Source organism: Tachysurus fulvidraco, chromosome 14, assembly GCF_022655615.1.
Source record: "Tachysurus fulvidraco isolate hzauxx_2018 chromosome 14, HZAU_PFXX_2.0, whole genome shotgun sequence".
NCBI classification, from domain to species: domain Eukaryota; kingdom Metazoa; phylum Chordata; class Actinopteri; order Siluriformes; family Bagridae; genus Tachysurus; species Tachysurus fulvidraco.
Window position 1 is genome coordinate 10,471,791 of NC_062531.1, and position 14,020 is coordinate 10,485,810.

General features: G+C 36.5%; 2 protein-coding genes across 3 annotated transcripts in view; both read right to left on the minus strand.

Moving 5' to 3' along the window:
- Positions 1-304: 304 nt before the first annotated feature.
- Positions 305-3,273, minus strand: dmrta2 (DMRT-like family A2). The gene is made up of 2 exons (XM_027166584.2): positions 2,074-3,273; positions 305-1,902 (listed from the first exon to the last, which is right to left on the minus strand). Exons 1-2 carry the CDS (start codon positions 2,522-2,524, stop codon positions 1,055-1,057), a joined length of 1,299 nt encoding a protein of 432 aa, XP_027022385.1. The 5' UTR covers positions 2,525-3,273; the 3' UTR covers positions 305-1,054.
- A 9,550-nt stretch (positions 3,274-12,823) lies between these two features.
- Positions 12,824-14,020, minus strand: part of faf1 (Fas (TNFRSF6) associated factor 1) — a 65,915-nt gene continuing 64,718 nt past the window's right edge. For both annotated transcript variants that reach the window (XM_047823073.1, XM_027166454.2), the window contains one exon: positions 12,824-13,594. In XM_047823073.1, the coding sequence (XP_047679029.1) occupies positions 13,511-13,594 (84 nt within the window). In that variant the 3' untranslated portion in view covers positions 12,824-13,510. The remainder of the gene's footprint in view (positions 13,595-14,020) is intronic.

The following is a 14,020-nucleotide window of genomic DNA, read 5'->3' on the forward strand; positions in this document are numbered from 1 at the left end:
TACTACTACTACTACTACTACTACTACTACTACTGCTAATAATAATAATAACAATAATAATAATTATTATTATTGTTATTATTATTATTATTATTATTATTATTATTATTATTATTATATTACTGTTGTTGTTGTTATCATTATTTTTATTATTTTTATTATTTTTATTATTATTATACTTTATTTTCAACAACGTTAGAATAAATTATTTAAATTAATAATGGTTTCATATATAAATAAAAACACAAGTTCAGAATCTAAGTATAAAATAACATTTATTTCTATCAAAATTCACATAGATAAATGTACAGCAGTAACAATGAAACAAGATTTCATTCACCACGAACATGTTTTTTTCCACGGTTTTCTGCGCATATGACGTTGAAATTGATGTGATATTGTTTCGGGATGTAACATATTTTTGTGTAAGTACAACATATCAACATAGCACAAAAAGAGTCAGAGAATCTACTTTAGTCAAGATCTTTAACAATAATCTTAACAGAAGTGTTTATGTCTTGGTCATTTAACATGGCACAATTTCACAGAGCGTCAGCTAAAATAATGACGTTTGAAGATCGTATAATAATATTAGTATAGTCTCTCTTTTTTAACGACGAAAAAAAATTCCTCAATTGCACCATTATCGCACTGAGACTTGATCCGTTCAGTAAATAAACTAATAGCATTGTAACAGATATATCAAGAATTCAAAATACGCAATTTACATGAAAATACTGGTTACTCTTTAAATTGAACTCCATGTGATTAGTTTGATCCAGCAAGCGAGATCTGTTTAAATTAGAGCTTTTTGTAACCATTATCAGCACAAACGGCGACATAAACCCTTAACACTAGATATGTGTTACTTTATGCCAGTCGAATAATTTCGTCACGTGAGTAAATCAGAAATCTCTATGTACAGAGAATGTCATTAGGGTAAGTATATAAGGGGTTTAAGTCTTTTTTAGACACAGAACACTTCTCTCAAAATGGGCTAAATTAGCCTTTTCACCTTTTTTTCAGTCCTGTTTTTATTCAGTGAAATAGCCGCTCACTGTTTTTCTGGAGTGTTGTTAATCAGAGGACCATAAAGTCCATTTGTGTAGCTCTGGTCCTTATGAAGGAGAGTCCTGTCTCTGATCAGGTCACTGAAAGCATAGTCCATTGGTGGCCTAAATCCCAAAGTGGGCATCAGGCCGGTTGTGGAGTAAGGAGTCATGAAGGTGAGCCCTCGGCCATGTGCCGAGTAGGCCAGGCGAAGTGGGTTAAGGCCCAGAGGAGTGCCAAGAGGGTACGTGCCAGGGTCAGCGCCAAAGTGTGGACCATTGGGCTGCAGAGGGGAGAAGGCTGACCTGTTGCTCAGCGTCATGGTTCCAGGTAACACAGGCCGTGGAGCAGTAGACAAGGGCTGTTGGACGCTCTGAAGAACCCTCTCTGCTGACCAGGTTTCTTCTGGAGGTTTGGCCTGCCCACTGTTGTTAAGGATTTGCTCGATGGCTTGGACAACATCCTTCCCACATCCCTGGAGGACAAGCTCTAGGACACTGCGCTTGTGTGTGGGGAAAACTCTGGTCAAGATGTCAATAGCATTCATGTGACGAGATGAAGCAGAGGAGGGTGATGGCTCTTGTTCATCTTTGTCTGTATCGGAGTCTGAGCCAAGTGGACTTATTGATGGTGGCGTTTCCTCGCCGTCTTTCATGGGTTTGGGAGCTGGAGAGCTGATGTATGACTCTCCGTCACCATTTTCGGACCCAGAGCCATGGTGTGCATCAGGGGATGAGATCCCAGGTACTGATTCGGTATCAGCAGATGCAGACTTTCCAGCTGTAGGCTGTGGGGTCACAGATCCTGATAGTGGAGTCTTGGTGAATAATTCAAACTTCTGCATGTTAGATTCTGGAATAGGAAAAATAAGGAAAGGGGGAAATAAAGACTGTTTAGATTTTTATACTTTACAAAACAAAATTGGGAAAAATAAAAAACTTAAACATCCATAAAAAATCTTCAGGATAATGTTGTATTATTAAGATAACTAAGGTAATGAAGCTACGATTTAGTTTTGCTTACCAGAGCTGCTGTCGTTGCTAACTTGGCTAAACACTTCGTAGTTCTGACGGGGCGGGATGATGCCGTTTGCTGCGGCCAGTGCGAGTCCCTCTGCTGTTCCATAGAGGAGCTGAAGCTCTCGGGCTTCATTTTCTTCCTGCGCCTGCTGTCTGCGCAGCGCCACTTGCGCGGCCATCACTCGTTGCCTTTCGGCTATGAGAGTGCACTTTGCGCACATGCAGTCCTTCCAGCGACAGTAGCGTTTGTGTCCTTTAAGCGCAGACACAACGCCGTGATTACGACAGCGGGCGCACTTGGGTGTGCGAGGATATTTCTCTGCAGGGCGCAGCAGCAGCGGCGGGCCTCTCAACAGACTGCTGGCCATGGACACGGGGATGGAGGCAGCTGCAGTGGCTCCGGGGTGAACCTGCGTGCCCGCCTGAGCGCCAGAAAGCTCCGGACGAAGATCCATGATCTGCCCTCTTATGGACTTGTGATTGATCGTCGAGGTTAAACAGTAGCAATCGATTTCTAAATTCGATCAAGTCGCACTTAAAAAAAATTAACTGAGCAAGCATCCGACAAGAGAGCACAAAAGTGTAAAATTAACAGTGCCCTATTTTTTTTCCAACGTGATTGAATTTTTAAAGCACCTCGGCAATTTTATGTTTGTCCCAATCAGTCCATTAGTTAAAAGTTAATAAATAACTTTTCTGCGCTTCTAGCGTATACAGAATTGTCCAGTTATTGAAAACGATTTTCTCAAACAAGTTTCCAGCTAAAGAAATACCACAGAAGATCGATCATTCTTCGAGCAGAAGAAGTGTAGTAAATGTGAGCTGAGCTTGTTCTCCCTGCTCCAGCGTGAGACACTAACTTCCTCGAGAGATCGCCAGTGGATACAGATCCCTCTCTCTCTATTGTTGCTCTCCTACGTTTTCATTAGACAAATTTGACAACAATGTGGCGCCTGTCATTGGCTAAAGGAGGACGGAGCAATCTGATTGGCTTGTCTGTTTTTCAACTGTGTCCACCTGCGTCTTTTTCTCAAATAACAAGCATCACGCAGAGCAAAGATATAAAACTTTTATCACAGAAATGCCAATACCAATAAACAGGACAGAAAAGCCAGTTGGAGGTTTTTTAGCTGCATGTACACATCAATAAATATCACAGTTTATAACTTCTCGTAAACTAGTGTTTTTTTTTAAAGAAACGAAGTCAAATTCTAACTTGAGCTTCACCCAAAGTCATCGAGCGAATCATTATACGTACATTGAACAAAGACTATTAAAAAATAATAATAATAATTACTCGATGAGCCTAAAGCTAATGACGTCAGAGTCAGAGAGAATAAGGTAAGTTGCCGTCATTATTATTTAAAGTTTGAATTTGCTCATATATCATATTTTGTTTGATTCTGGATGTTTTGCAATTTTCAAATTAAAATGAAACCATTTCTACTTACAGTTTCTTGTTCAATTTTTATCTTGATATTTCTGTGAAACAAATTAAATTACGGCGCGTTAATATGCTGGGGCATTTAACTACACTATTTTTAAAGGTTATTTTTAAATATTTAGCGTTAATACCTTTTCATTAAAATCGACTAAATAACAATAACTGTGGCAGTGGGTTGGGGTTATTGTTGCCACACCACATCATATTGTTGTCATACCACATGTGCTGACTGCACATCCATTAACGGCTTCATCCACCTCACCCTTCTTCATATTCATATTTATTTTTTATAAAAATATATTTTATTTATATTATTATATTTATTATTAAAATTGATGTGGTGGTGGAGGGGGTTGTTTCATAAATTTCCCTGTTACAATAATTGTAATAAAATAGACTAAATTAAAAAAAATGTAATATCAAAACAACACTGTAGATTTATAAATGAAAAAATGAGGGTTAACAGAATTCAGTAACTGTTGTTAATGTCAGTCTTTTTCCATGGAGAAATGAAAACTCAGGTTATATTATGGTATAAAGCGACTGCAAATTAGAAAGTATTTAACCTACGATACCGTTTTCGTCAAGCGTAATTTAGCTGAATAATATTTATAATAAATATAATGGCTTGTATTTAAATTATGGCTTAATTATTTAAAAAAAAATACATTTATGTATTAAAACGAATATAAAACGAATATATTGTTGGTCTGCTAAAACTTTACCTAGGGCGTTTTTGGAAAATTACAGATTGTGTTTGTTGCGTAAAAACTGGAAAATAAGCTTGTTTTGGTAAGAACTAAGTAGGAAGCCTTGAAGATTTTGTTGAAAAAAGTAATATTTCGCAAGCATTAATAAAAAATTATATATATTTTCTGACTCGAGTCATTCTAACTAACGTGCGATATTAAATATTTACCTGGAAGCCGAACACAGGTTGTGCTTTTGGTTGTGCAGCATCTGATGTGCAGCACTGCTTTCTTTAACAGTCTGATGAAACAGTCTGCTCAATTTCCAAAAGTTCTCCAAACAGTTCCCCCTAAATTTTTAATTACTTATTTAATTATATTCTTTGCCATTTTTTTCTTTTTCTTTTTATTAAATTGTATATTAAGTTTATTAAGCTGGTTTCGTAGAATTTTTCCTCTTGTGTATGTTTCTAGAGCTTCTTCATAGTGCATCTCAGTTTGTGCGCTCCCATGCGCCTCCACTCGCTTCTCTGTGTTTACATACGGAATCACAGTAAGCAAATGCCATCTGTCCCACCGCCACTCTCATCCACACCTTTAATTACTGAACCAGCACCACTAATAGAGACGATATTAAACTAAATCTTTTTGACATTCAAAGTAATTATCTCGGCAGCTCTCTCTCAAGGCTGAAAATAGCCATCCGAAGAAGCAATTCGGTGCTCATTACAAAAACCGCACGTAGGTGCTGACTGTTAAATTGAGTCTACCTCAAAGGCAAACTGAGGGCAGATCTGTTTACAAACACTTATTCAAACAAGAGTGTGCATGTATGTATGTATGTATGTATATATGTATGTATGTATGTATGTATGTATGTAAGTATGTATGTTTGTATGTATGTATGTATGTATGTATGTATGTATGTATGTATGTATGTATGTATGTATGTATGTATGTATGTATGTATATATGGATGGATGGATGGACGGATATGTGTATGTAAGTATGTATGTCTATGTGTCTGTATGGATGGATGGATGGATGGATATGTGTATGTAAGTATGTATGTCTATGTGTCTGTATGTATGTATGTATGTATGTATGTATGTATGTATGTATGGATGTATATGTGTATGTATGTATGTCTATGTGTATGTATGTATGTATGTATGTATGTATGTATGTATGTATGTGTGTGTGTGTGTGTGTGTGTGTGTGTGTGTGTGTGTGTGTGTGTGTGTGTGTGTGTATGTATGTATGTATGTATTTGCTTCTGAAGATTCGGATATGGGAACATTCTAAAAAAAATTAGTTACTACTACGTTTTTATTTAGTATTAAGTCATTTTACACTTTTTATTTTATTTTTTTTAATTGCATTTAATTTAGAACACCCACTGAAATTCCCTTCCCAATAACTGTAACTGTATTGCATCGAATAAATCGAGAAAATGCACGAGGATATGTAAACTCAAATAAGCATATTATTTAACAGTCTAGTTAATCAAAACCTACAAAATGTGTTATTTGGATAATTATTTTTTCCAACAAAGTACAGACAAGAAAACACTGTTTTCGGCTTCTATACAGAACCTTTAAGAATTCCCCCAATGGGACAAACAGCCCTAAAGAGTTGTACATTTTCTTATAGAGTACGTGTATGTGTATATAAGAGTCCAACTTACACACACTACTTCAAAACTCTGAACTGAATGGGTATCTTTGAATTCCAATTAAATGCCCCCGGGGCAATTAAAAGTGACTGTGAGCACTTAAGAAATTCAACATTCTTTCAAACAGTTCATCAGACCTGTGCATCAAAAACCCATACAGGCCTTTCATCCCCTTTTATAAACTCCACAGATGACTGAGTTTTACACCTTTTTGAAAGAGGCACAAAAGAGATGCTTGACCCAACATATGTAACAGCATGTCTCTGTTCCTCTAGTATCCCGGCGAGCTTTTGTAGCGACCTTTCTCACCGCCGCTGGCCGGCCCGAGCGCGCCTGGAGATGCATTGGCTCCCGAGAACTCCTGCTGAAACGGTGAGAGTGTGCGAAGCGCAGCAGAGGTTAGAGTAGCAGATCCAGGGGGTACACGAAAAACCGGTGCGCATTTACACGCTTCATCTCATCACCAAGTCCTCATTAGGTTGTTAACCTCTTGTTCACAAGAAAAAAGCAGCCGCTCCGCGCAGGCCTCTCATCCGAGCTCAGGCATCCCCCTCGAGGCACAGCACACAGCCATTAAACCTGCGCAAAATAAGCCTTTACAATGGCTAAGAAGTTAAAGAGCCTGCAAGTACTTTTTTAATGTTATTCAAAGTTTAAAAATACATTCAATTAACGACCAGATCTTTGCAATGTTTGATTTTACATAATAATAAACGGATCTGTGTGATGTAAACAACACGGTCTAAAAGCTTTATTTTAAACGCACACTGACCAGCCTAAACGTAGTAATGTACCTGCTCTGTACAGTTCTCTGTATTGATTTATTCTACGATTGTATGCTATATGAAATAGTAAAAAGTGCGGACGTTTTGAGAGTTTACTAAATTAACAGCAAGAAAGCTTCGCGCCTGCGTGCGCGCGTTTCAGGTACCAGCCAATTAAAACTGTCCAGTCCTCCACATCTGCCTCCCTTTACAAAGCGAACCGAACAGAAAAGAAGGAGCCCGGTGAAAGAACGCTCATTGAGATCACAGATGGAGTATAGGTTTTTGCTAGAAATTTGAGAAACACCATTGTCCTTAAATCCAAACTCAATGTGTTCCTTCACAATGGCTGCTGCTTTGAGCTCTGCCGACTCAATTGCCCTTGTTTTTTAAACTTGAAGTGTTCAGCACAAAGACTGGCCTCCTAAATGTCACAACCGCTCCGAGTGGGGCTCCGCTGTGCGATTCGCTGAAAAAAGGAAAAGAACACAATTATGAAGCAATAATTACTCTGCTTCAGTTCGCACGCCACTGCGTCCATTCAAACCTCTTTAGCCCCATTTAATGCTTTATCCACGCCGCCATAATCCGAATACCACAGCTTGATTTTTTCCCCTTTCCTTCCGCAGAATTTTCTTCTAAGATAAAATTGGGAAAGGAAACTGAGAGGAACTGCAAGAACTAAAGTTTCAACAGCTATTATTTTCCCGCAAATATTAAGTAGATTATATAAAGATTATATAAAAACAATCAGTAAAACTAATTGGAGGGCACCATAATAATAATAATAATAATAATAATAATAATAATAATAATAATAATAATAATAAAAATAATAATAATAATAAACATGCTTGACGTCACAGTATTTTAGGTTTACACTATGTTAATTGTTAATTTTTTCCGTATTAATCTTTTCAACTTAAAGGAAAATTCACAGCATTGAACTGATCTCTTATTTAATTAGTTACTTAATCAACTAACTGATTAATTAATTGATTATCTTTCGTTTTTTTCTGATTTCATGTAGAGTCATTAGAACAAAATGTTACTAGATACGTTTTAAATAACAATATTTTTGATACAGATTTCTGTCAGAAATCTAAATTAGGTGTTAATTTTGTAAATATATAAGAGATTTATTAAATATATAAGATATTCATTAAATAGGGCGTTTTTATAGGACAGTAAGAAATAATTACAATATTAAAATAATATTATACATTTGCCAAAATAATGACAAATGTACATGTTGTACACACATTTGATTTATTGATCATTTAAAAAGAATCCGATTGCTTCCATACTTTCCATAGTTTAAAGAATTTTAAAATAAATCGCAAAAACATCTATTTGTATTTACATTTTCTAACCTACAAAAATATTGCACACTTTAATTTGAGTTATTGACAATAAATTTAGTAAAATATTTAGTATAAAATAGAGTAGCTATAGACTGCTTTATTGATGGGAAATAGGAACATTAAAAAAGTATGAAAACGCTAAGTATTATACGCGGAATTAGGTGAATTTTTTATTTTTATTTTAATCCTGTAAATGTCTGAGTTAATAACGTATACCACATAATGTGAAACTTTGTATGCAGGGCAGGGTTAAGTGAGCTATAATGAATCACCAAACTCACCGTTCCTCTGAAGGAGCACATTATGATTGAGGTCCCAATAGTTTCTTCTTCTTCTTTTTTTTTTTTTTAATCACAAACATTTACTTAATAAGGTGCAATGTGTAAAAGGATGAGTAATTTAAGGAAGGGATTTTTCAGGACGAAGGAAATAGTGCTGCATAGTGTAAACCATGAGTAAGTTAAATGTATTTTAAAAATTTAAATAAACTGAAATGGCCAGTTACTGCTGGAATGGCCAACAACATATTTTCTATGTTTTAGTAATACAAATTTTTACAAACTGTATTATTGTGTACAGTAATTGTATACTTCTCTGTATTACCCTGGGACAACATTATACAGCTCTAGTCACTTGGCATATGTAATGTATGCAGTGATGTTCATTTGTCTAATTTGACTATTGCTTCTCTGCATATTTTAGAGGGCAGATCTGTTTACAAACAGATACTGCCTTAAAAGAGTGAATTATGTTTACTTTTACATTTTAAGGAGATTAACCATTTGAAGACATCACTGTACTTTCTATGTAATTGGTCAATGTTTTACAACAACGACGACGACGATAATAATATTAATAATAATTGTTATTATTGTTATTATTATTAATAATATTATTACTATCGTTATTATTATTATATTTTGTTGTTTATTAATTTATTAAATTATTACTTAATAATAAAATTTGTGTGATTTGCAGAACTGCACGGGCAAATCGAAACAAACAAAAACCTGGTGCCTAAAAGCTTTGTTAAAATAAAACGGGGGGAAATAATGAAACATGCTCAGTTTAACTGTAAGCATCTAGCTGTGTTTTAAGTCAAGATTTTTTTTAAACGACGCAACGCGACAGAGACATGCACCGCTTTGTGCTCTCTCGGCTGTTTAAGCCGCATAGATTCAGTTTCTTTGAGGGCTTTTTTTGAGCCAGCACGTCTGAGAAAGTAAACTTTAAGTGACCCGCCAGGTTAGTTTAGTCTGGGATTTTAGCATGGCGGCTTGCGTGGATGTGAAAGGCGCGATGCTGAGGGATCAGGAAGCCGCATGAAAGGGGGGAGAGCGCCTGCGTTAGGAATTGTGTTCTCCCACCGAGGGCCAGCATTCTTGACCCTTAAAGACTGGTTAAACATTATTGAACGCTTCCCCTTTGTCGTCGGAGCATCGCGCCGCCACCCGAGCTTTAGCAGCGCTCAGTCCATGCTGAAGGAAGCTGTAGTGTGAGACAACACTTGGTCCAGGTAGTAGGCGGGACCTAAAAATGATTGACAGGCGCCTATTCTTCACCGCTGATTGAGATGTCGAAGAGTTTTGACTGCTGATCACTTATAACATGGAACAGAAGATAAAAGGTCACCAGAGTTCAAAGACTGCTTCTCTAAAGCTTGAAGGGACTTGTTGTTCTGCCATTGTGGGTAAAAAAAAGGCAAATAGTTCACCAAGTGTAAATAAGTTTTACTTGATATTGATGGCTATAATGTGAAGCTACAGCAGGTTGTTTATCTTGTGTTAGTTGGCTGATAGCTCTGGCTTAGCACTAAACTATACACTGAAAAGGTGCAAGATCCGTTTGCAGCAGTTCATCAAACTACCGCAGTTAAAAGCTTCATGACTTGAATACATTTGTTTGGCTTTTCCAAAAGTGGCCTAAATGCTTGTTTATATACAAATGTTTTTATTTTAACCATTTCTGATCAATTCCTTGCTACCATTTACACATTAGTCAATGTAATCAGCAAAACCTGTTTACTAAGAATGTCTGGATTCTGTTTTCATTCAGTCATGATGTTCCTATATGCTCATTAAATAGCCCGTGATATGGGATTTAACATCATTAAAGTATATGAACAAATTTATGTTTAATTCTGCTTTAGTGGTTTTTAACACATCATTAAAAAGTAGATTGTGACTTTTAAGCTTATTATTAGAGGTGTGGAAATCTCTGGTCTCTTTTCACTTTGCTCAAAATGCATCCTACCTCCCTCCTTCCCAGTGCGAATAAAAAGACAAGTTGGATCAAGTTGAATGTAACATCACTTTATCCCATTATCAGTACTTCCAACCAACCCATTAAGGCTAGTGTCTGTACAAAGCCCACGTCTGCGCACATTAGTGAAACACTCAGTGATTGAAACAGTAATATAGAGATGCACAGAGACTGCACAATCAGCAATAGTGCCTCAGGTTAAAGGAGTTACCTGTCATTTCTGCACCAGTAAACATCAGTGAAAACTCATCGTGACATGCCGTGTGGCTTACATGCCAACGCCTTTCACTCTGCACGCAGACATGATACTTGGGACAGAAACTCAGGACTCCCTGTAAACCAGCACACAGGACTAACCAAGCAAAATTAGGACAAATGAGTTAAAGCTCAGCTTTTCATTATTTTCAGCATATTTGACCAAGCAAAAATCACATTTCATGCCAAAAAACTCATTCACCATTTTTCAATAGAGAGAAATGGTTATTTACAATGGTCCTCAAGCTTTTCATTCCTTTTTCATCAGATGTGTCTATTATCAGGATTTGATTTCTGCCTCAAATACTGAGAGTATGCTCTAATGCATTCACACCACATTTATAAACTATTTATAAGTTTAAACATAATGCAATTTTTGAGTTTTTCTTGCTCACCAAATATAAACTTGAGGAAAGGTTGAGACATGAGGTAAGTATGTAAAATGCAAAGTAGAAGCCTGATTCATTGAATAAATATTGAAATTCTTTGCTTGGGAACTATGGGTGGAGTTGAAGCAGCTTTGGAATGAGAAAAAAAAAGGTTTAAGAAATGTCTTCTAAATGAAGATACTATAAAAAAAATGGCCATTAGGGGAGAGCAACTAATCTAACAAAGATATTTAGGTTATGACCCAATTATTATTATTTTGCCACTATACATAGTTGCATTTTGTGTATTTTTCTATTTGAAAACATTATTCTCACAAGCCATGCTAAAGTACTGGCACCCTTGATAAGGATGAACAAATATGATGTTGAAAATAAAGTGGTAATTAATAAGAAAAAAAAGTTGTAATAAAGTTCAAATGTCTGACAAAAAAAAAAAAAAAAGCTTTGTAGCATTTCCTGAGTTCAGGTTTCACTGTGGTACAAAAACTGTTTAACATCAAATAGATTTCATCAAATAATTGTGGAAATGCTGGTTAAATTACAAAGCAAGAGCCCAGAGGCATGCTGCCTTACCTGCTGAAGGATCTGATTTTACTGATCCAAAATTAAGAATTAAAAATATATATATCTGGTCACTTAATAAATATCAACAGAGCTACATCTTCACATCCACTTCAACAGACCATTAAGAAGAATTGCCCAAAGAAAGCCTTTATTGAGAGTTACAAATAAACTAAAGTACCTTGATTGCCTAAATGCCGCTGGGACTTTTGGCTTAATGGTTGTAAATTAACATAAACTGAACTCCATTAAAAAAACCCAGACTGGTACACAAAATGATTGTTTTATAATAAATACATTTCAATATATTTGTTTTTCCTCATATTGTGAGTGTAGCTTAATCTGACACACCAGTTTTTGTTCATATTTATCAAGAGTGTCAGTAATGGCCCTTATTGTATGAATCATTTCTTGTAAAGTAGCTCCAGTGTGTAAGAAGGAGCACGCAGGATACACTACATTTTAGAACATTTACTGAACCGTGTGTTGCATGCTAAATAGAAGCATCCCAGCACACAAGCTAATGTGCAGAAGGCCCAAACATGTTTCCCAGACCTCTCTAAGCTCCACACAAGGTCGTTGAGACTGGCTGAGGACTTGAACTTCATTTCTCTCACTCAAACTTCTTCTATTTGGTTGTGTGAGGAACGGCGCTGCAGATGGTACAGTAAGCTTTTAATCTCAGAGCTGAACAGGGAAAATTAGCCTTTGTGGCAGATAATAGACAGAAGTCTGGAAAAACCCAGCTGAAAAACAAGACAATGAATCAATTTTATCCAACCATTTGTTTGACTTTCATATGGGCATATCTGTCTAAACCCTCCAGCATTATTGGGGGGGAAATAAATAAATAAATAATAATAATAAAAAAAAAAAGGGTGTAGAACTCATGTTAGTTATTCCCGATGACAGATCAGTGCAGTCACTGCAATTACAGGTCATAAATAAAACAGCCTTTACTCAAGGTTCTGCTTTATATGATAACCTAATACTTTTTTTCACCAGCTTTAAAACAGACTTATTTTTCAAAAGAAAAATACTGTTGCCTAAACTTGATGAACCAGTAAACTTGCACCTAGGAAGATAGTTGTCAGTGCAAATAGCCTGTTTAAAATACAACAAATGACTTTTGAAAAGATTTTACTTGCTCATTTCCCAAGTGACACTATTCTGATCCAAAGGTCACTGTGTAACTTATGACTGGAATCAAGTTACACAAATGACTAAGCTAAGGCACAATAAACGGCCCAGATTCTTTGCACAACTTCAGCCTCAGATGGCCTCTCAGTGCACACCTTCTTAATATTGATTGGAAGGAAACAACCTTTTTTCTGCATTTCTGAAACCCAAATTAACAGCGATCTCTAGACTCTTTTATTGTTACCAAATCCCACAGTGCCATTAAAAAAATAAGCACCATGAAATTGACATGTTCATATGTACATTTTATAATGTATCCAACTAAAACTAATACAGCATCAAACCTAAAAAGAGGATAGAAATAATGACCATGAAGGATCTTGATTTTTTTGTGTTTGTTTGTTTTAAGGAGCTGAAACCATTTCTTATCATCAGTAAAAAGGAGATGCAGCTAGCTGACTCTCCAAGACCTTGGCCAAAAAAGCAATAAACCAATGGAGTTGGGGGAGGAAAGAAATAGTCCAGAGTTCTCCATGAAACATCTCTTTGCTTGTCACATACCATCATGTTTGGGCATTTATTTATTTACTTATTTTTCTTGCACAAATCAGGTCAGCCATAGTGGATCATCCTCACCTGTGATGCTGTTCTGAGTCTCCACAACTGTAATTTTTTTCTTTTCTTTTTTTTTGGTTACCTTTTCAGTGGGTGGAGAAAAACATGACAGTTCTGTATGTGAGTGTGTCAGTATCTCTGTGCTTGTGAAAGCTTCAGTGTGAATTATAACAAAACACTCATTATTCAATGTACTGTGAGTGTGTTTGCGTGTGGCTGTTCACTGTGGACACCATGCTAAAGTTCTTCATTGTTTGTGTGATTTGTCCAAGTGCAGTCAGTCCTACTCTTTGGCCTCCAGAAAGAGAGTCTCTTGAGGGAAGAGTTTGGCATCCAACAACGTCCATGCCGGGTCTAACTGAGTTATCTGGGTAAGAAAGAAAGAAAGAAAGAAAACAAATAAACAACAACAAAAAACAAACAAACAAACAAAATAAACAATAGACAACGTTTTTCAGCAGTATTGTAAATTGTCAAGTATGCACAAATAAAGTGAATATCCATTCATTTTGGCATGGTCAACTTCTTACTTTAATAGGGAAATGTCATATGTCCGGGTAGGTGATTGCCTGCTGTGTGTGGGCTACGCTGTGCACTGTGTGGGGTCTGTGTCTCTGAAACCATGAACTAGAGTTGCGGTAATCTGATCACATCACCGTGAGCGCTGAGTGCCCCGTTTCCTTCTGAGATAGACCCTGTTTGTTATTACACATGCACCAATCCAAAACAAACACACAGCCAGATGGGGGGGCATGTGGTGGACCTATAACGGTTTAGCCTGTGCTAACCTACA

What these genes read in the sequence shown, in the direction of transcription:
- dmrta2 (XM_027166584.2), bottom strand. Translation starts at nt 2,524, where the DNA reads ATGGATCTTCGTCCGGAGCTTTCTGGCGCTCAGGCGGGCACGCAGGTT. An exon ending in TAGCAACGACAGCAGCTCTG is followed by an intron (nt 1,903 to 2,073) that starts GTAAGCAAAACT and finishes TTCCTATTCCAG; the next exon opens with AATCTAACATGCAGAAGTTT.